The sequence below is a fragment of the Coregonus clupeaformis genome, chromosome 11 (genome assembly GCF_020615455.1).
Source record: "Coregonus clupeaformis isolate EN_2021a chromosome 11, ASM2061545v1, whole genome shotgun sequence".
Classification (NCBI taxonomy): domain Eukaryota; kingdom Metazoa; phylum Chordata; class Actinopteri; order Salmoniformes; family Salmonidae; genus Coregonus; species Coregonus clupeaformis.
Window position 1 is genome coordinate 24,232,945 of NC_059202.1, and position 22,418 is coordinate 24,255,362.

The window sequence follows — 22,418 nt, forward strand, 5'->3', positions numbered from 1 at the left end:
CTGAGCTAATAGGGGGTAGTGGATATGGTCACTCACTCAAGATGAGCCAGGTCTGACTGAGATAATAGGGGGTAGTGGATATGGTCACTCACTCAAGATGAGCCAGGTCTGACTGAGCTGCAGGTAAACCCTGAAGTCCGTCTGAAAGCCCATGTCAGAGATGGCTACATCACCATCACTGTGTGGATTCCCTCTCAGTGTACTGAACTCCCAGTAGCAGTGCCAGATCCCTGAGAGAGAGAGCGATAGAGAGAGAGAAAGAGAGAGAAGAGAAAGAGAGAGGCAGAGAGAGAGAGAAGAGAGAGGAGAGAGAAAAGAGAGAGATGTGAGAAGTTATGATACAGTTCCTGTATATCTGCTATATTTGGTTTGCTATGACAACAGAGGTGTTGGTGACAGTTGGATGTTAAAAGATGTGGACACTGTCTCCCACAAATCTATATACAGTAGCGGTATGTTTACCTTAAGTACAGTATGGGCTGGTGGAGTGTGGGTACTGTACTCAGACTAAAGACGGCATTAGGCTCTTTTACTGAAGCTAAAGTTGCTGTTGATTAAATCAAATCAAATTGAATGTTATTTGTCACATGCGCCGAATACAACAGGTGTAGACCTTACAGTGAAATGCTTACTTACGAGCCCTTAACCAACAATGCAGTTTTAAGAAAAATGAGTGTTAAGTAAAAAATAGATAAGTAAAAAAAATATATATAAAAAATAATAATAATTAAAGAGCAGCAGTAAAATAACAGTAGTGAGGCTATATACAGGGGGTACCGGTACAGAGTCAATGTGCGGGGGCACAGGTTAGTCGAGGTAATTGAGGTAATATGTACATGTAGGTAGAGGTAAAGTGACTATGCATAGATAATAAACAGAGAGTAGCAGCAGAGAGTGTACTGTATTGTATTGTATTACTAACCATAGCCCACCACAGCGATGACTCCAAAGATGATGAGCCACAGGAGAACTCCGGCTGTGAACCGTAGCAGCAGGATAAAAGCCAGGCTGACCACCATGGTTATCACCAGACCTCTAGAAACACACAAACACACCTTTATGTCAGAGTGAAAACCACAGTAAAACACACATATGGCACACACACACGCACTCCCTCACAGGCAAACAGACGCACAGAAATGCGTGTCTTACATTAAAATCCAGTACCAGGAGCTGGCGTAATCCTCAAAGATCTTCATGCCAACCTCCTTGGCATCTAGCAGACTGGTAATGCCACTGTGACAGAGGAAGAATGGGAGTGGGATAGATAGTGGGGTAAGGAGAATTGTGGGTAAAAAAAAAAGGTAGATAGAAAGAGAGAGAGAGATGGAGATGAAGGGAGAAAGAGAGAGAGGGAGAAACATTGGCCTATACTGACCTGTGTTGTGTTACAGTGACTCGCTTGTACACACAGCTTATGAGGGGGCTGTACAACCCTGGGAGACAGTACAGGTTGTAGGCAGGCCTCCCTTATAAAATGTCACAAGTCAACATCAGCGTTATCAAAGTGCTAGGAAGCAGCAGGTTACTACTCTACAACAATGCATCTTCTGATTAGAACAGGACAAAGACATACAAATGGGTCTGGATTATTAATTATTCCTTGCATCTCTTTCTGTCAAAACGACATGAACAAGCAGGGTATGGTAACGGTTCAATGTACAAGCTGGAGAAAGAAGTGATAGCAAAAATCACATACTTGGATCAGATATAATAATATGCCATTTAGCAGACGCTTTTATCCAAAGCGACTTACAGTCATGCGTGCATACATTTTTTTGTGTATGGGTGGTCCCGGGGATCGAACCCACTACCTTGGCGTTACAAGCGCCGTGCTCTACCAGCTGAGCTACAGAGGACCACTGTAACTACAGAGGTTCTGTAAAATCATGCAAATAACTGGCTTTGTGATTCCTCATTATTGCATTGGTAAACTGACAACGTTAAACACAAGTTATATTGTTCATAAATTAAGTAGTAGATATCTGAACCAAGGTACAGTGCATTTGGAAAGTATTAAGACCCCTTGACTTTTTCCAAATGTTATCACGTTACAGCCTTATTCTAAAATGGAAGTGGTTTATTTTTTATTTTTATCAATCTACACACAATACCCCATAATGACAAAGCGAAAACAGGTTTCTAGAAAGAAATGTATGAAAATGTATTAAAAATACTCTAAACTGTGCTGGACGCCCGGCCAAACTGAGCAATTGGGGGAGAAGAATCCTGATCAGGGAGGTGACCAAGAACACGATGGTCACTCTGACAGAGCTCCAGAGTTCCTCTGTGGAGATGGGAGAACCTTCCAGAAGGACAACCATCTCTGCAGCACTCCACCAATCAGGCCTTTATTGTAGAGTGGCCAGACGGAAGCCACTCCTCAGTAAAAGGCACATGACAGCCCACTTGGAGTTAAAGGACTCTCAGACCATGAGAAACAAGATTCTCTGGTCTGATGAAACCAAGACTGAACTATTTGGCCTGAATGCCAAGCGTCACGTCTGGAGGAAACCTGGCACCATCCCTATGGAGAAGCATGGTGGTGGCAGCATCATGCTGTGGATATGTTTTTCAGCAGCAGGGACTGGGAAACTAGTCAGGATGGAGGGAAAGGTGAACGGAGCAAAGTACAGAGAGATCCTTGATGAAAATCTGCTCCAGAGCGCTCAGGACCTCAGTCAGGGTGAAGGTTCACCTTCAAACAGGACAACAACCCTAAGTACACAGCCAAGACAACGCAGGTCTCTGACCAGTCTCTGAATGTCATTGAGTGGCCCAGCCAAAGCCCGGACTTTAACCCGATCAAACATCTCTGGAGAGACCTGAAAATAGCTGTGCAGCGACGCTCCCCATCCAACCTGACAGAGCTTGAGAGGGTCTGCAGAGAAGAATGGAAGAAACTCCCCAAATACAGGTGTGCCAAGCTTGTAGCGTCATACCTAAGAAGACTCGAGGCTGTAATTGCTGCCAAAGGTGCTTCAACAAAGTACTGAGTAAAGGGTCTGAATATGTTATTTTTATTATTATTAAATTAGCAAAATTTTTGCATTGTCTTTATGGGGTATTGTGTGATGATTGATGAGGGAAAAAACAACAACAATTTAATCCATTTTAGAATAAGGCTGTAACATAAAATGTGGAAAAAGTCAAGGGGTCTGAATTCATTCCGAATACACTGTATTCCCTGATCCTTCTGCTCACTAGATTATCAGCCTCTAAAGGACTGGTGGACAGCAGTAGCATGAGACTAGAACCAACCTTCCCCTGAAGCTGTGCAGATTACCTTCTGAGTCGAGGACCAACCTCTGTCTGCTCACTCTATCTGCTCACTCTAGGCGTTCATTTAATCTAGACCATCATATTTCTATAAAAATCTCTTTAATAGCACATAATACAATTTACTTAAGTAATTTTGTTGTTACGAAAAAGGAGTCACTGATCTCAGTCATTAGTACTAATTAAACCATAAGTGCCGTGCTAATGTGTCTAATGCGTTCCACAGACCTGGCTTTAACAGATGGAGTTTGGCCAAACCTCCAGTCGAAAGCAAAATAATAGATGCTATGTTGAAGTGTTTGGTGGTAGGAAGTGTAATTGGCCTGAAATGCTCTGTCCTTGGACAGCTTGTTGAAGTGCTTGACATTCAGGGGGAAATATGGGAAAGGCACTGGGGTGGACAAATCACATGTGAGGGTGAGATGAGCCCAGCCATGCCTGAGTGGTTCACCACCAGGCGAAAAGATGAGAGATTACAAAAACTGGCCTTTAAAATTGCTGTAATTTTTAAAATGGGAAATGGAGGAGCTGTCACCCTTAACAACAGTGGCTGAGGTCATACAAAGTTTAACGTTTGGGTGAGATGAAAGACAGCATTACACCTGTCATAACAGCAGCATACCAGCCAAAACAATATCATTACACCTGTCATAACAAAAACATTAAACCTGTCAAAACAATAGCATTAAACCTGTCAAAACAATAGCATTACACCTGTCAAAACAATAGCATTACACCTGTCAAAATAATAGCATACCAGTCAAAACAATAGCATACCAGTCAAAACAATGCAGATGACATTAGACGACTAGTCAACAATAAGGATATCAATAGAGCAGTCATAATATCAAGGCAGAAGGACAGCAGACAAAGTAAGTGCCACTGAGTCTGGTGCCTTCAGGCTCGGAGATAAATATTTCTGGTTCAGAGACTCTGAGGGAGGGATAGGCTAGAGGACATCATCCCTGCTCTGTCAGAAGCAAAGAACACACTGTCAGAAACTGTCTTCAAAACAGTTTCACCTCATGACAAGGACATAAGTGCCACCTTCATTTTCAGCTATGAAACTCCATTTGTGTTCAGATAGTCTATGAAAGTCAGAGGTAGGCCTAAGAGCTATATATAACTTGTGGTAATTACTGTGGTAATAACGCTAATTACTGCACTAATCTGACGCTGAGGGTGCTCTTATCTAGTTTTACTAAATGAAATATTTGCAAACATTATGATAAGAAAGAAGGAACACATTGATGAAAGCCAGGGGGTGACGTGACACTGGGCCAATTGTGCGCTGCCCTATGGGACTCCCAATCACGGCCGGTTGTGATACAGCCTGGAATCGAACCAGGGGGTCTGTAGTGACGCCTCAAGCACTGAGATGCAGTGCCTTAGACCGCTGCGCCACTCGGGAGCCCAGGTTAGTTTGCAGAAAGTGAACTTGGGGCTACAGAAGGTCACGGTTAAGGTTGAAATACTGTAATTAGTTTGAGACCTTTCCACTCCTTGCTGCATGGCGATAACTTGGCAATGAAGGAAAAGCATTAAACTGGTCATCAATTCCTTGTTTCAAAGGCAAACGGGATTAAATCACTGCAACCATGGAATTTGATGCACTAATGATGGCAACTCATTGACACAGAACTATCAAGACCCTGCATCTGTCTTAATTGCTCCTCTAAATCAGTCCCACCAGTTAATCCAAACGTATTGAACGTTTTATAGACTGACATGCATAAGCATGAAGAAAGTCACTTAACTGTAGTACTCTGAAGCTACAGCATACGTTGTATTTTCATGCAGACATACATAGATGGCTTTCAATGTGCATGAATGATCCACACTCCACACGCTACTGGGCATGAGTCTCATCGCCCAGTTTTCCTACCCTACAATAGCTGTCCAGTTGACTCTGGGTTCAAGGGTGGAATCCCTATGACAATATAATAGTTTCAATCAGGGGCGCAACTTTCACTGTGGACTGGTGGGACACATTCTTGTCCCCCCAGTTTTATCATTGGAATGTGATCCAAAACATCAATGACGCCTCAGTGAACAGATTTGTGCAGCGTTAATCTTTCGGGTCTGCTGGTCAAAAATATTCAACCATGTGATACCACCACCCGTAATAGGTCTTGCACTTACACAACAGTCTCCCTCGGCCTCGACAGGATTTCCACGACAACAAAGGGACGTTGAGGAGAGCAGGACTTACTTGGACAGAAATTCCAACTATCAAATCAAATCAAGCTTTATATATACAGCACATTTCAGACATGGAATGCAACGCAATGTGATTTACAGAAAAAAACTATGAAAAAACTATGAAAATAAAAGCTGAAATATTTACTACACAACAAACATAAGTTAAAAGACAAAATAATGATACAAACTGAACAACTAAAAAGTACCCTGAGGAAATGCAAAGCTAAAAATATTGTTTTAGGTGTTTTAAGATCTATTTTAAATATATCCACAGTTTCGGCCCCCCTCAGGTTCTCTGGCAGGCTATTCCACAGGCTGGGGGCATAGTAACTAAAGGCTGCCTCTCCATGCCTCTTGGTTCTAGGCTTTGGGATAGTTAAAAGGTCAGTACCAGAGGACCTGAGGGACCTACTGGGTACATAACTTAAAAGCATGTCTGACATGTATTGGGGTGCACAATTGTGGATTGATTTAAAAACCAATATAAGAATCTTAAAAGTAATTATTAAACTCACAGGCAGCCAGTGCAATACTTATTTCCCTCATTAATATGCAAATCAATTTATAACATTTTTGACATGTGTTTTTCTGAATTTTTTTGTTGTTATTCTGTCTCTCACTGTTCAAATAAACCTACAATTAAAATGATAGACTGATCATTTCTTTGTCAGTGGGCAAACGTACAAAATCAGCAGGGGATCAAATACTTTTTTCCCCTCACTGTATTTTCTCTGAGTTATGTTCACCAATGATGACAAAAAACTCTTGACCGGTTAAATAGATCCTAAACCAATTTAGAACTGGACCGGAGAGGCCAACCCACCTCTCCAGTCTGTCCAGAAGGACATCATGGTCAACAGTGTTGAATGCAGAACTTAAATAAAAAAAAATATATATATATATATATAAAACAAATGAAAATAAAAAATATACTGTAAAAATTTAAAAAAGTATAAAAATATATTTAAAAAAATTGTAAAATGGTTGTCCCACTGGCTATCATAAGGTTAATGCACCAATTTGTAAGTTGCTCTGGATAAGAGCGTCTGCTAAATGACGTAAATGTAATGTAATGTAAATGTTAAATCTAAGAGTACAAGGACAGAGAGCTGCTTGGCATCTGTGTTGGCTCTAAGATCATTTACCACTTTAACTAAGGCTGTCTCTGTCCTGTGGTGGGCACGAAAACCAGATTGGAATTTTTCTAATATACAGTTGGCACTAAAAAAATATTTTAGCTGTTTGAACACCAATTTCTCCAGAATTTTGCTTAATAAAGGAATGTTGGAGATTGGCCGAAAATTGCTAAAAGCTGAAGAATCTAGATTACCTTTCTTCAGAAGGGGTTTCACAATAGCAGTTTTTAGTGCAGTGGGGAAAGTGCATGTAAACAGGGAGTGATTAACAATAGCCTGCACTTCTTCAGATATGCAATTAAAAACTGTTTTGTAGAAGGTGGTGGGGATAGGATCAAGAGGGCTTAAATTGTGATATCACTTTCCTGAGCATGTCTGTGTCAACCAGGGAAAATAAATCCATAGTGCCTTTGCGTAGTAGGCTAAGGCACATATCAAACTTCTCATCAGGTCTTGCTTGACTGATACCCAGCCTAATGTTCTGAAATATTCCGCAAACTCATCACATTTAGATGTGGAGGAAAGTTCACATACTGTAGTTTTGCGGGGGTAGGATTAACAGGCCATCAATGGTCGAGAAGAGCAGTCTCTAATTATTCTGATTTAATAGTGATCAAGTAAAATAAATGAGCCCATCTGGCATTTCTAATTGTCCTGTTATATATGCCTTCGGAAAGTATTCAGACCCCTTGACTATTTCCACATTTTGTTACGTTACATCCTTATTCTAAAACAGATTAAATTATTTATTTTCCTCATCAATCTACACACAATAACCCATAATGACAAAGTGAAAACAGGTTTTTAGAAATTTTAGCAAATGTATTAAAAATAAAAAACAGAAATACCTTATTTACATAAGTATTCAGACACTTTGCTATGAGACTCGAAATTGAGCTCAGGTGCATCCTGTTCCCATTGATCATCTTTGAGATGTTTCTACAACTTGATTGTAGTCCACCTGTAGTAAATTCAATTGATTGGACAAAGAAGAATGGGAGAAACTCCCTAAATACAGGTGTGCCAAGTTTGTAGTGTCATACCCAAGAAGACTCAAGGCTGTAATCGCTGCCAAAGGTGCTTCAACAAAGTACTGAGTAAAGGGTCTGAATATTTATGTAAATGTGATATCATTTATTTTATTTTTTGACATTTGCAAAAAATTCTAAAAACCTGTTTTTGCTTTGTCATTATGGGGTATTGTGTGTAGATTGATGAGGGACAAAAAACAGTTTAATCCATTTTCGAATAAGGCTGTAACGTAACAAAATGTGGAAAAAGTCAAGGGGTCTGAATACTTTCCGAATGCACTGGATATATAATTAATAAACAGAAAGTAGCTAAATATGTTAATTTTGTTGCAGTCTTGGTTTACTTGAATTCAATTGGCTATGAATTACATTGGCAGTAAGCCTGATTTAATTTGTATGGTAGCCTACCAGTCCATAAATAGACACAATAAATAGATGGCAATAGCTAGGTTTCCATCCAATTGGCGACAGATGTTCATGTGAATATTCTAAAATCCACATAATCCAGTGGTGTGTTTTTCCACCAAACAGCCTCGACAACATTTCGACTACAACAAAGGGACGTTGAGCAGAGCAGGACTTACTTGGCAGCGTCCCTGAGATCGATCACGCTCCTCGTTTTACCTAACCCGTCTTTGAAGTCCGTCTTGTTGGCGACAGTTAGCGTCCCGTTCCTGGTGATGAAGTCAGGGAAGCACCTCTGAAGGACTGAAACACACAAATAAATATTTAATGGCTAAGAATAATGTTTAAATGTCATACACTGTTGATATGTATCGCTTTCCCTTTCCCAACCCCTGACACATAACGCTCCCCTCCCACAGAATCTTGTCTTAGAAGTCTTAGAATAGACAGTCTGAATCTTAGGTCATCATAACCATAGTGAAGGAGCTATGTGTAGAACCTGGATTATCTTACAAGGTCTGCTTGGCACTATCATAGATGGGCAGTCTTCATCTCTCAACACGTGTGCAACTGACTAAAGGGAGACAAGAGAGGAAGAAGACGTCAAACAATGTACATTCAGTGACGTCAAATCCTCAGAGTTTAGTTTTTATACCAACTCATAGGTTAGGATGACTGGTAAGACATCCTATGAGTTTGCCATTATCCAAAAGGACCATGAGGAGAGTGGGCGTTTGGCTGAGTTGAATAGGTACATAACAGAAGACTGTCATACATTACAGACTGGTAGGGAACCCTTCCTGAGTCATTTGTCGTTTTAGTTCTCTCTCTCTCTCTCTCTCTCTCTCTCTCTCTCTCTCTCTCTCTCTCTCCCTCTCTCCCTCTCTCCCTCCCTCCCTCCCTCCCTCGGCCTAGTACTTATAAAGCAATATCATGGCATGTGTTTTTCCATATCATTACTGTACAACAAGATATATTCTAATTGCAGCAACTAAATGACTAACTGATTCCAATAACATTGCCATTCCGGAAGAGGAAGAGTCTTGGTCGCTACTGACTTATAGATGGATAACCACTACAGATTACATCAGTTCAGAACACTCAAGGACTTGATAAGTGAAGCCATAAGGGACTGGAGGCATCAGGTCTCGGTACCTTTCTAGGATTGTCGAAGCCCGGCTTGCAGAACTGCCTGTAATACTCCCAGTAGCTGTTGTTGTACCTGTAGTTGTACTGCATGTCTAGGTATGTGGCGAATCTGTCTGGGCACTTGGAGACACAGAGCTGGGAAAACAGAGGTAGAGCCAAACATTCATCAACGCTTAACAACAGAAAACACTGACCTTGTATAATCAAGCGAGACAAAATGAGCGGGGACATAAGAGCATAATGTGTGACGCGTAAAGAGGCAGCTCTTACCTGGGTTGTAGGGCACTGGAGGTTAATAAGAACGGCAGGATTGGCACATTGCAATATGTTGAAGTATAATAATATGGCTTTGTTGCTGTAACCACAGCGACATGGAGAGAATAGTCATTAGTTTTCCCAACACATAGACAATAACAGTTTTATTAGAAAACGCTGAGAACAAATGTTGTCTTGAAACTAATGGCAGATTGAGCTGCCTGTCAAACAGAGGCTATTATCCCACAGTGTAAACACACAGGGTACAGGGAAGCCTTGTGGTGGTGGTTAATGCTACTTTATAAAGCACTTTTCATACATGCCGAGCAAAGCCCTATATAAACAAAAGGGGGATTACTGTAAAGCAGAGCTCTCCAACCCTGTTCCTAGAGAGCTACCCTCCTACAGGTTTTTGCTCCAACCCTGTTCCTGGAGAGCTACCCTCCTTTACATTTTTCACATTTTAGTCATTTAGCAGACACTCTTATCCAGAGCGATTTACAGCCGTGAGTGAATACATTTTTGTACTTATTTTTCGTACTGGTCCCCCATGGGAATCGAACCCACAACCCTGGTGTTGCAAGCGCCATGCTCTACCAACTGAGCCACACGGGAGCCACACCCTCTTGCAGGTTTTCGCTCCAACCCTGTTCCTGGAGAGCTACCTTCCTGTAGGTTTACACCAGGGCTCTCCAACCCTGTTCCTGGAGAGCTACCCTCCCGCAGGTTTTCCCTCCAACCCCAGTTGTAACTAACCTGATTCACCTTCTCAACCTGATAATTATTAGAATCATGTGTGCTAGATTAGGGTTGGAGTGAAAACCTACAGGACGGTAGCTCTCCAGGAACAGGGTTGGAGAGCCCTGCTGTACCTAGAAGGGTAGCTTAAAATAAACTATTTTAAAAATATTACAGACTAATACAACTGACATATACTGAAGCCGGATATTAATCGTAGAGAAAAGCAGTTTCTCAGCAGTATGATTTTTTGCACGTTGTTCCTGCTGTATTGGAGGTGTCCAAAGTGTTTAAACTGACACACCTCCCAGGCTGCATACAATCTCTTCCAAGTGCAGACATTTTTTGATGATATTAATGTGAAGCCACACCTGTCCAAAGTGCAATGCGAATGCTAGCCATATAGTACTATACCTATCCATAGTAGATACAATACATTTTTCTCCAAACACAGATAGTGGTCTTTCTTTCTACTTACGTGTTGGGGGTCCCCTGCTGTCCACAGAACTGTCCGTGGCTGTCGGTGGGGTAGACCACCTTCCTGGGGTCGCCATGGATCCAAGCTGCAACCAGACAGACGGCCACATCATTAGCCTCATTCACAGCCCTGTCATATGTCAATCACTCTGGACATGAATGAGTGATAGGATCTGCCTGACTGTGTATATATTGAAATATTCTGACGGTCTGTAATGTACACGCACATGCTGTCTCGACCTCTGAATGCTCGGCTATGAAAGGCCAACTGACATTTACTCCTGAGGTGCTGACCTTTTGCACCCTCTATAACCACTGTGATTATTATTTCACCCTACTGGTCATCTATAAACTTTTGAACATCTTGAAGAACGATCTGGCCTTAATGGCCATGTACTCTTACAATCTCCACCCGGCACAGCCAGAAGAGGACTGGCCATCCCTCAGAGCCTGGTTCCTCTCTAGGTTTCTGCCTTTCATGGGAGTTTTTCCTAGCCACCGTGCTTCTACATCTGCATTGCTTGCTCTTTGGGGTTTTAGGTTTCTGTATAAGCACTTTGTGACAACTGCTGATGTAAAAAGGGCTTTATGGGATTGTTTTGATTCACTACCATAATAATTTCAGCCCACAGCTACATCAGTATAGAAGCAGGTCAAATGGGATCCAATGTAGACTGCTGTTATGAATCACAATCAGAGAAGCCAGATATGAACAGATTAGTGTGTCAAGCTGAGAGCTGGCTGTTCAGCCATTACAGGACAACCGAAAAAGTCTGTGTGAGATGCTTAGAGAATACAGAGAGATAATACGAGTGAAAAGCACTAACAAAACCAAGGCCAAGGTAATCCAATCATTCCAACACTCTTTCTCCACCAGTCTGCATCTTTTGAGGCCACAATTCACGATGCAATCCTCTGTGTTCATTAGGTTTTTCTAACCTGTTCAAAACATAAACAGCAAATAATTAACTTGGAGGACAATAACATTATTTTCTAGCCTGCCTTACACAGCCGGGATGATGAGAAACAGAAGTTATGTATGAGGAAGAGCACAGGGGAGGAGAAAGAATGAAAAGCTATTCACATAATTGCTGACATGCCAGTGTCTATTTGAAGTCACCTCCATTTTCATGGCTCTGGCCCTCTTAAAGTAATTGGGCAACAGACAGAGTCCTTCCTCTGCCCAGACTCGGACGTGACTCCACTGCCAATGGGAGTCTGAGAGGGACTCCACTTTGAGAGAAGACATCACCGTTGATTTCATTTGACTCACTCAGGGTGTGTGTGTGTGTGTGTGTGTGTGTAGAGGTGTGTGTGTGTGTGTAGAGGTGTGTGTGTGTGTGTGTATGTACAGACTGAGGTGTGTGTGTGAGGAGATTCGCATGATTGATTCCAATCTACTGAGAGGAACACACTCTGTGTTTACTTGCTCTAACTAAATGCCTTAAAAAGGCATGGAGGCCAGAGGACGTCACCCATATCTCTAGAGAACATGCACGAACCTCCAATCAGGAGATTAGAAGCACAGATTAGGGAGATGCCATAGAGTAACCTCAGAAAACAGAAAGAGCCTCACGTCCAAACAGACTCTGATGTTACCAACTCCCACTCATTAAGGAATGGGTCTGTCTCTGGGGAAATGCAGGCGCTCATATTTCTACCTCCCACACACTACACAATCAGAGGCTCTGTTGTTCAATGCAAAATGGGATCAAATACAACACTAGCATCGATACGGCAACACAGTCAATGGAATATATGGAACACAAAGACTTTGTCTAGATGAGAGCTAGGCACGCAGAAACTCACTAACTAACTAACATGAGCACAGATGAACTCACACACACCAACTTTCCTCACTCCATCTGCTTAGATCAGTGTTTGCCAACCCTGGTACACGAGTACCCCCAACAGTACACATTTTCATTGTAGCCCTTGACAAACACACCTCATTCAACTCATTGAGGGATTGATGATTAGTTGACAAGTTGAATCAGGTGTGCTTGTCCAGGGCTACAATGAAATAGTGTACTGTTGGGGGTACTGGAGGACCAGGGTTGGGAAACACTGTCTTAGACCACATCCTTATTTTAGGTAGAACAGAGGGAAGGGGATGTGTGTGGGACACTGGGACTCACACATACCTGGAGCATCACCATAGGTCGGGCTGTGTTGTTATGAAACCTGTCTGATGAAATAGGCAGCAACATGACAACTCACCCACGGTGCCCAGAGCGATGTAGCCGAGGATGACGATGACGAAGATAACACAGCACAACACATCCGTGCAGCCCCTGGGGAGAAGAGATAGAGAGAGAGAGAGAGACAGCGAGAGGGACAGTGAGAGACAGAACGAGAGACAGAAAGAGAAAAAGAGAGAGATAGATAGATAGATAGATTGATAGATAGATAGATAGATAGATAGATAGAGAGAAAGAGAGAAAGAGAGAGAAAGTGAGAGAAGAGAGAGGAGAGACAGAGAGCGAGAGAGAGAGAGAAAGAGACAGAAAGAAAGAGAGAAAGAGAGAGGAGAGATCAGAGAGAGAGCGAGAGCGAGAGAAAGAAATAGAGAGAAAGAGAGAGGAGAGATCAGAGAGAGAAAGAGAGAGCGAGAGATCAGAGAGAGAGAAAGAGAGAAAGAGAGAGAGAGTTGATTAGATGAGACCAGTACCCAGGGCTCTGCCCTTGCCATGGCATACCTCCCTGACAGTAGGCTTTTACTTGAGCTCCTAAGCTGGGAGTAGCATTTGCCAGCAGACCAGACCAGGTGGCATGTTAAGACCGTGAGCTCAGAGAAAAACATTCCGAGCTACACTGAATTTCTAATGAGACAAAGCCCCAGAGGTCATACAATCTCCACAGAGACCCCTCCGACAGGGTTTACCCTCTCCACAGAGATGCCTCCGACAGAGTTTACCCTTTCCACAGAGACCTCTCTGACAGAGGTTTTACAATCTCCACAGAGACCCCTCCGACAGAGTTTACGCTCTCCACAGAGCCCCTCCATGGCCCGTCTTCAAAAACCCTCCACAACTTCAACCTTATGGTGTCCCCTTAAGGCATCAACATGCATCAGTTCGGCTGGCACCTAGCCGAAGTCGGCTAAGCGAACCGAGCATGCTCGCATACTCCCTTAAAAGACCTTTTACCAAAAAAAATATGCAATAGAACTGTTTGTCCATTTTTAGCCAGTATACTTTCTCAAAATAGTCAGAATTAATCTAATATAACTCAAGAAATCTGTCATTAATTTTGACTTTTTTGTAGAGGAGATCTTAGTCGCGCAATTTTACATCTAACTAAGATGTTTGGTGCAGTATTTCTCATTGAAAAAATGTGCATGAAAACGAGTTGTCTCTTGTTGACTTGGAGGAGAGGTACTCGTAGAGGTCTTCTAGTCCGACTTAGGGGGCGTGCACAACACCCACCGCTTCCGAGTATATTACTCGCTAATGTTCAGTCTCTGGATAATAAAGTTGACGAGCTCAGGGCGAGGGTTTCTTTCCAGAGACACATCAGGGATTGTAACATACTCTGTTTCACGGAAACATGGCTCTCTCTGGATATCCTGTCCGAGTCCGTCCAACCAGTTGGGTTCTCAGTTCATCGCACAGACAGGAATAAATATCTCTCTGGGAAGCAGAAAGCCGGAGGTGTATGTTTTATGATTAACGACTCACGGTGTAATTGTGATAACATACAGGAGCTCAAGACCTTTTGTTCACCCGACCTAGAATACCTCACAATCAAATGCAGACCATATTATCGCCCAAGATCATTTTCTTTGGTTATAGTCACGGCCATGTATATCCCCCCTCAAGCCGATACCACGACGGCCCTCAAAGAACTTCACTTGACTTTATGCAAACTGGAAACCACATATCCTGAGGCTGCATTTACTGTAGCTGGGGATTGTAACAAAGCAAATTTGATGAAAAGGCTGCCGAAGTTCTATCAACACATCGACTGTAGTACTCGCGCTGCTAAAACACTCGACCACCACTACTCCAACTTCCGGGATGCCTACAAGGCCCTCCCCCCACCCTCCGTTCGGCAAATCTGACCACGACTCCATTTTGCTTCTCCATTCCTATAGGAAGAAACTCAAACAGGAAGTACCCGTGCTAAGGACTATCCAACGCTGGTCTGACCAATCGGAATCCACGCTTCAAGATTGCTTTGATCACGCGGACTGGGATATGTTCCGGGTAGCTTCAGAGAATAATATTGACGCATATACTGATACAGTGACTGAGTTTATCAGGAAGTATAGGAGATGTTGTACCCACTGTGACTATTAAAACCTACCTTAACCAGAAACTGTGGATAGATGGCAGCATTAGCGCAAAACTGAAAGCGCCAACCACCGCATTTAATCATGGCAAGGTGACTGGGAATATGGCAGAATACAAACAGTGTAGTTATTCCATCCGCAAGGCAATCAAACCGGCAAAACGTCAGTATAGGGGCAAAGTGGAGTCGCAGTTCAACGGCTCAGACACGAGACGTATGTGGCAGGGTCTAAAGACAATCACAGACTTCAAAAGGAAAACCAGCCACGTCACGGACACCAACGTCTTGCTTCCGAACAAGCTAAACACTTTCTTCACCCGCTTTGAGGATAATACAGTGCCACCGACGCGGCCCGCTACCAAGGACTATGGGCTCTCCTTCTCCGTGGCTGACGTGAGTAACACATTTAAGCGTGTTAACCCTCGCAAGGCTGCCGGCCCAGATGGCATCCCTAGCCATGTCCTCAGAGCATGCGCAGACCAGCTAGCTGGTGTGTTTACGGACATATTCAATCTCTCCCTATCCCAGTCTGCTGTCCCCACATGCTTCAAGATGGCCACCATTGTCCCTGTACCCAAGGAAGCAAAGGTAACTGAACTAAATGACTATCGCCCCGTAGCTCTCACTTCTGTCATCATGAAGTGCTTTGAGAGACTAGTCAAGGATCATATCTCACCTCTACCTTACCTGCCACCCTAGACCCACTTCAATTTGCTTACCGCCCCAATAGATCCACAGATGATGCAATCACCATTACACTGCACACTGCCCTATCCCATCTGGACAAGAGGAATACCTATGTAAGAATGCTGTTCATTGACTATAGCTCAGCATTCAACACCATAGTACCCTCCAAGCTCATCACTAAGCTCGAGGTCCTGGGTCTGAACCCCGCCCTGTGCAACTGGGTCCTGGACTTCCCGACGGGCCGCCCCAGGTGATGAAGGTAGGAAAAAACACCTCCACTTCGCTGATCCTCAACACTGGGGCCCCACAAGGGTGTGTGCTCAGCCTCCTCCTGTACTCCCTGTTCACCCATAACTGTGTGGCCAAGCACGCTTCAACTCAATCATCAAGTTAGCAGACGACGCAACAGTAGTAGGCTTGATTACCAACAATGAAGAGACAGCCTACAGGCAGGAGGTGAGGGCTCTGGGAGTATGGTGCCAGGAAAATAACCTCTCACTCAACATCAACAAAACAAAGGAGATGTTTGTGGACTTCAGGAAACAGCAGAGGGAGCACCCCTCCATCTACTTAGACGGGACCGCAGTGGAGAAGGTGGAAAGCACATCACTGACGAACTGAAATGGTCCACCCACACAGAGAGTGTGGTGAAGAAGGTGCAACAGCGCCTCTTCAACCTCAGGAGACTGAAGAAATTTGGCTTGGCACCTAAAACCCTAAAACCTTACAGATGCAAAATTGAGAGCATCCTGTCGGGCTGTATCACCACCTGGTACGGCACCTGCACCACCCGCCACCGCAGGGCTTTCCAGAGGGTGGTGTGGTCAAACTACCAGCCCTCCAGGTCACCTACAGCACCCGATGTCACAGGAAGGCCAAAAAGATAATCAAGGACAACAACCACCCGAGCCACTGCCTGTTCACCCCGCTATCATCCAGAAGGCGAGGTCAGTACAGGTGCATCAAAGCTGGGACCGAGAGACTGAAAAACAGCTTCTATCTCAATGCCATCACACTGTTAAATAGCCTTCCATAGCATATTAGAGGCTGCTACCTATATAAATAGATTAGAAATCACTGGCCACTTTAATAAATGGAACACTAGTCACTTTAATAATGTTTACATATCTTGCATTACTCATCTCATATGTGCCTTGCAAAAGTATTCATCCCCCTTGGCGTTTTTCCTATTTTGTTGCATTACAACCTGTAATTTAAATTGATTTTTATTTGGATTTCATGTAATGGATATACTTAAAATAGTCCAAATTGGTGAAGTGAAATGAAAAAAATTACTTGTTTCAAAAAATTCTAAAAAATAATAACGGAAAAGTGGTGCGTGCATATGTATTCACCCCCTTTGCTATGAAGCCCCTAAATTAGATCTGGTGCAACCAATTACCTTCAGAAGTCACATAATTAGTTAAATAAAGTCCACATGTGTGCAATCTAAGTGTCACATGATCTGTCACATGATCTCAGTATATATACACCTGTTCTGAAAGGCCCCAGAGTCTGCAACACCACTAAGCAAGGGGCACCACCAAGCAAGCGGCACCATGAAGACCAAGGAGCTCTCCAAACAGGTCAGGGACAAAGTTGTGGAGAAGTACAGATCAGGGTTGGGTTATAAAAAAATATCTGAAACTTCGAACATCCCACGGAGCACCATTAAATCCATTATAAAAAAATTGAAAGAATATGGCACCACAACAAACCTGCCAAAAGAGGGCCGCCCACCAAAACTCACGGACCAGGCAAGGAGGGCATTAATCAAAGAGGCAACAAAGAGACCAAAGATAACCCTGAAGGAGCTGCAAAGCTCCACAGCGGAGATTGGAGTATCTGTCCATAAGACCACTTTAAGCCATACACTCCACAGAGCTGGGCTTTACGGAAGAGTGGCCAGAAAAAAGCCATTGTTTAAAGAAAAAAATAAGCAAACACGTTTGGTGTTCGCCAAAAGGCATGTGGGAGACTCCCCAAACACATGAGACTAAAATTGAGCTTTTTGGCCATCAAGGAAAATGTCTGGCGCAAACCCAACAACTCTCATCACCCCGAGAACACCATCCAATGTTTTTCATCGGCAGGGACTGGGAAACTGGTCAGAATTGAAGGAATGATGGATGGTGCTAAATACCAGAAAATTCTTGAGGGGAAACCTGTTTCAGTCTTCCAGAGATTTGAGACTGGGACGGAGGTTCACCTTCCAGCAGGACAATGACCCTAAGCATACTGCTAAAGCAACACTTGAGTGGTTTAAGGGGAAACATTTAAATGTCTTGGAATGGCCTAGTCAAAACCCAGACTTCAATCCAATTGCTGTACACCAGCGGAACCCATCCAACTTGAAGGAGCTGGAGCAGTTTTGCCTTGAAGAATGGGCAAAAATCCCAGTGGCTAGATGTGCCAAGCTTATAGAGACACACCCAAGAGACTTGCAGCTGTAATTGCTGCAAAAGGTGGCTCTACAAAGTATTGACTTGGGGGGGGGGGGGTAAATATAAAACATATTTTGCATCTTCAAAGTGGTAGGCATGTTGTATAAATCAAATGATACAAACCCCCCAAAAATCAATTTTAATTCCAGGTTGTAAGGCAACAAAATAGGAAAAATGCCAAGGGGGGGGTGAAAACTGTCGGAAGCCACTGTATATACTGCATTCTATACTATTGTACTGTAGTCTATGCCGCTCTGACATTGTTCATCCATATATTTATATATTCTTAATTCCATTGCTTAGATTTGTGTGTATTGGGTATATGTTGTGAAATTATTAGATATTACTTGTTAGATATTACTGCACTGACGGAGCTAGAAACACAAGAATTTCGCTACACTAGCAATAACATCTGTTAAACACGTGTATGTGACCAATAAAATTTTATTTGATTTGAATGACAACAAATACTTTATTGAAGAATCCTTACTGTTGACCAATCACTGACGAAGGGGCGTAGACTTCGGCTACCGACTTCAGGTTGCCTCAAGAAATTTTTGTGTGTGCCTGAACAACCAAAAAAAAACCTTACCGAAGTCCAACACCAACAAAAACGTCACAAAATGTCGTCATAATATATGCACAAACTCTTCCGAACCGTTTCGGCTGGGAAGCATGCGGGTGCCTTAGGGCTGACCCAATTTAGTTGAGTCGTCGATTGTTTGGTCGATAGTCCCGTGTAGCTCAGTTGGTAGAGCATGGCGCCTAACCCACGGGGGACCAGTATGACAAAAGTATGAAAATGTATGCACTCACTACTGTAAGTCACTCTGGATGAGAGCATCTGCGAAATGACTAAAATGTCAAATGTAAACGTAAAATGATAGGCTGTTGGTCTACTGCGATTTCTTTAGTCGAGCAGGAGCAATATCATGGTGTACAAGACACCTGTCTGATTCTCACCTGTCTCAGTGGACTGATCCATTGTTGAGGCCGTGGGGATGGCACAGTCCATCAGTCTAAGAAATGTGCTACTGAAATTGTATATGGTTATATTATGTAAGAACAATGGTGCAACACTAATAAAAATATTATTATTTGATAACAAATGCGCTTTCTCCCGTGTTGGATAGTGGTCGCTGTCCGCGGTTCTGAAACACATCAGTACGCTGTTAAATTGGCGCCTTTTCCTAGACCATGTTGCTATGTGCATAATAGCAAAGTTAACCAGCATATTGGTGTTGGGAACAATGCGACGGAGGCAGCAGCAGAGTTAGTAGACGAGAAAACAGCCCTTGCCTTAATTGTCTAAGAAAAGTGAGGAGAGGAAACCCCAACTTAATTGGTCTACACTATATGACCAAAATTATCTGGACACCTGCTTGTCGAACATCTTATTCCAAAATCATGGGCATTAATATGGATTTGGTCCCACACTTTGCTCCCATATACAGCCTCTACTCTTCTGGGAAGGCTTTCCACTAGATGTTGGAACATTGCTGCAGGGACTTGCTTCCATTCAGCCACAAGAGCATTAGTGAGGTCGGGCACTGATGTTGGGCGATTAGGCCTGGCTCGCAGTCGGCGTTCTAATTCATCCCAAAGGTGTTCGATGGGGTTGAGGTCAGGGCTATGTGCAGGCTAGTCAAGTTCTTCCACACTGATCTGGACAAACCATTTTTGTGCACAGGGGCATTGTCATGCTGAAACCAGAAAGGGCCTTCCCCAAACTGTTGCCACAAAGCTGGAAGCACAGAATCGAATAGAATATAATTGTATGCTGTAGCGTTACGATTTCCCTTCACTGGAACTAAGGGGCCTAGCCGAACCATGAAAAACAGCCCCACACCATTATTCCTCCTCCACCAAACTTTAGAGTTGGCACTATGCATTGGGGCAGGCAGCGTTCTCCTGGCATCCGCCAAACCCAGATTTTTTACACCACTCCAACTAACGCTTGGCATTGCCCATGGTGATCCATGGAAACCCACTTCATGAAGCTCCCAACGAACAGTTATTGTGCTGACGTTGATTCCAGAGGCAGTTTGGAACTCGGTAGTGAGTGTTGCAACCGAGGACAGACAATTTTTACACGCTACGCACTTCAGCACTCAGCGGTCCCGTTCTGTGAGCTTGTGTGGCCTACCCCTTTGCAGCTGAGCCATTGTTGCTCCTAAACCTTTCCACTTCACAATAACAGTAAAGTCACTGAGCTCTTCAATAACGCCATTCTACTGCCAATGTTTGTCTATGGGAGATTGCATGGCTGTGTGCTTGATTTTACACACCTGTCAGCAACGGGTGTGGCTGGAATAGCCGAATCCACTAATTTGAAGGGGTGTCCACATACATTTATTGCCTTACCTCCATAACTTGCTACATTTGCACACACTGTATATATATTTTCTGTAGTATTTTTTTTGGACTTTTTTTTTTGACCCCAAATGTAACTCTGTGTTGTTGTTGTTTTTATCGCACTGCTTTGCTTTATCTTGGCCAGGTCGCAGTTGTAAATGAGAACTTGTTCTCAACTGGCTTACCTGGTTAAATAAAGGTGAAATAAATAAATGTGTATATATAGTGTATAATCAATAGCCTAACTGTTAAATGTGCCTGGCTTTACAACTCATCCATATTTATTTACAGAAATAAGACAGATCCTGCTTCTGTTTCCTGTTTGAGTGTTTGTTTAATAGCCTACTTATTCCGTGAGCATCAAGTCTCACGCAGCAATTTCAAAAATTCTGCTGTTTTTAATCTTTGCTATACTGTAATAAAGGCTTTATACTTTTTTTTTCGTAAGACCAGCCTCTCTGGTATTATTTATAATTAATTTAGGGTTGTTTACATTGTTCCAAATTGTCAGAATAATTATATATATAATAATAATAATAACCCTCCTTTTACTTGAGTTCCTTCTTATTGTTATTATTACTATTATGATCATCATTATAATAATAAGAGTGTCAATGTGACGTGTATGCGGTAGGCGAAGTCAAGGGCAGGACACCGAGCTACTGGCAGATACTTTACTGGATACAGTGCAAATCCAAAGTACAAAAGGCAACCTCATACAGAGAGGAACAATACAACCCGCACACATGGGCAACTGCCGAAAAGACTAAAAACAATTACGCACAATACACAATGAGAAACAGCGGGTGATAAAGGGAACACAATACAACATAATGGGAAACAGGTGTAAACAATAAAGACCAAACAAGACAAACACCGAAACATAGATCGGCAGCAGCTAGTACTCCGGGGACAACGAACGCCGAAGCCTGCCCGAGCAAGGAGGAGGAGCAGCCTCGGCTGAATCAGTGACAAAGAGATGTCTTTATCTGTCTGAGTGGCGCAGTGGTCTAAGGCACTGCATCGCAGTGCTAACTGTGTCACTAGAGATCCTGGTTCGAATCCAGGCTCTGTCGCAGCCGGCCGCGACCGGGAGACTCATGGGCGGCGCACAATTGGCCCAGCGTCGTCCAGGGTAGGGGAGGGAATGGCCGGCCGGGATGTAGCTCAGTTGATAGAGCATGGCGTTTGCAACGCCAGGGTTGTGGGTTCGATTCCCACAACCCTGGTATAAAAAAATATGTATTCACTAACTGTACGTCGCTCTGGATAAGAGCGTCTGCTAAATGACTAAAATGTAAAATGTAAATGTTTATCATTAGTAGGCTTAGTATAGCAGCCTTGTAGAACCACCATCGAGCTGTAGGCCTAAGAGCACATCCTGTTTAGTCTTAATACTGTAACTTACTTACCTATATTTCAATACTTATATAGGCTACTGTATCAATCAATAATTTATTTGTTAATGTCATCAAACAGCATACGAGTAATTCATGATGTGAAATGCAATCAAGCATTTTAGTTTTAAAATAAAATAAAGTGACCATTGAATAATTAGCATAAACAATAAATAGGCCTAAACCCTTCCATTTCAGAAATTGCATTCACGAATGAACGCAACTGATTTCAGTCTTTGCTGTAATAAAGGCTTTACAAAAAAACTTTACAACAGACTCTGGTACGCTTATAATTTATTTGTGTTGTTTACATTGTTCCAAACGGTCAGAAAAATTACACTGTGATCTAACAGCACCTGTTTGGCACACATACGCATAATATGCACGCATTTTTCTTGATATCCAATATTTTCCACAACTAGTCAAATTTATTCCACACATCTGACTTCCCCTTTACCTCCTGCACAACCAGTAAACATTCCCCAGTTACACGTTTATTTGTCAGGTCCTCTGCATCCATTTTGCTGTCACATGTGTTACGGTGTTCAGAGTTTGTTAAAACCAATTTAT

General features: G+C 42.9%; 1 protein-coding gene across 2 annotated transcripts in view; it reads right to left on the bottom strand.

Annotated features, from left to right (window-relative positions):
• The window catches only part of LOC121576564 (choline transporter-like protein 5-B), a 65,779-nt gene that overhangs the window by 8,246 nt on the left and 35,115 nt on the right, over window positions 1-22,418 (bottom strand). The window contains exons 3-11 of one of the 2 annotated variants that reach the window (XM_041889800.2): window positions 12,893-12,966; window positions 10,674-10,758; window positions 9,473-9,557; window positions 9,209-9,337; window positions 8,567-8,627; window positions 8,233-8,356; window positions 1,153-1,236; window positions 923-1,035; window positions 93-230 (exon numbers count right to left, since the gene is read on the bottom strand). In XM_041889800.2, coding sequence (XP_041745734.1) covers window positions 93-230; window positions 923-1,035; window positions 1,153-1,236; window positions 8,233-8,356; window positions 8,567-8,627; window positions 9,209-9,337; window positions 9,473-9,557; window positions 10,674-10,758; window positions 12,893-12,966 — 893 coding nt within the window. Of the gene's footprint in view, window positions 1-92; window positions 231-922; window positions 1,036-1,152; window positions 1,237-8,232; window positions 8,357-8,566; window positions 8,628-9,208; window positions 9,558-10,673; window positions 10,759-12,892; window positions 12,967-22,418 lie in introns of both variants that reach the window. The other variant, XM_041889798.2, reaches the window with a different exon arrangement.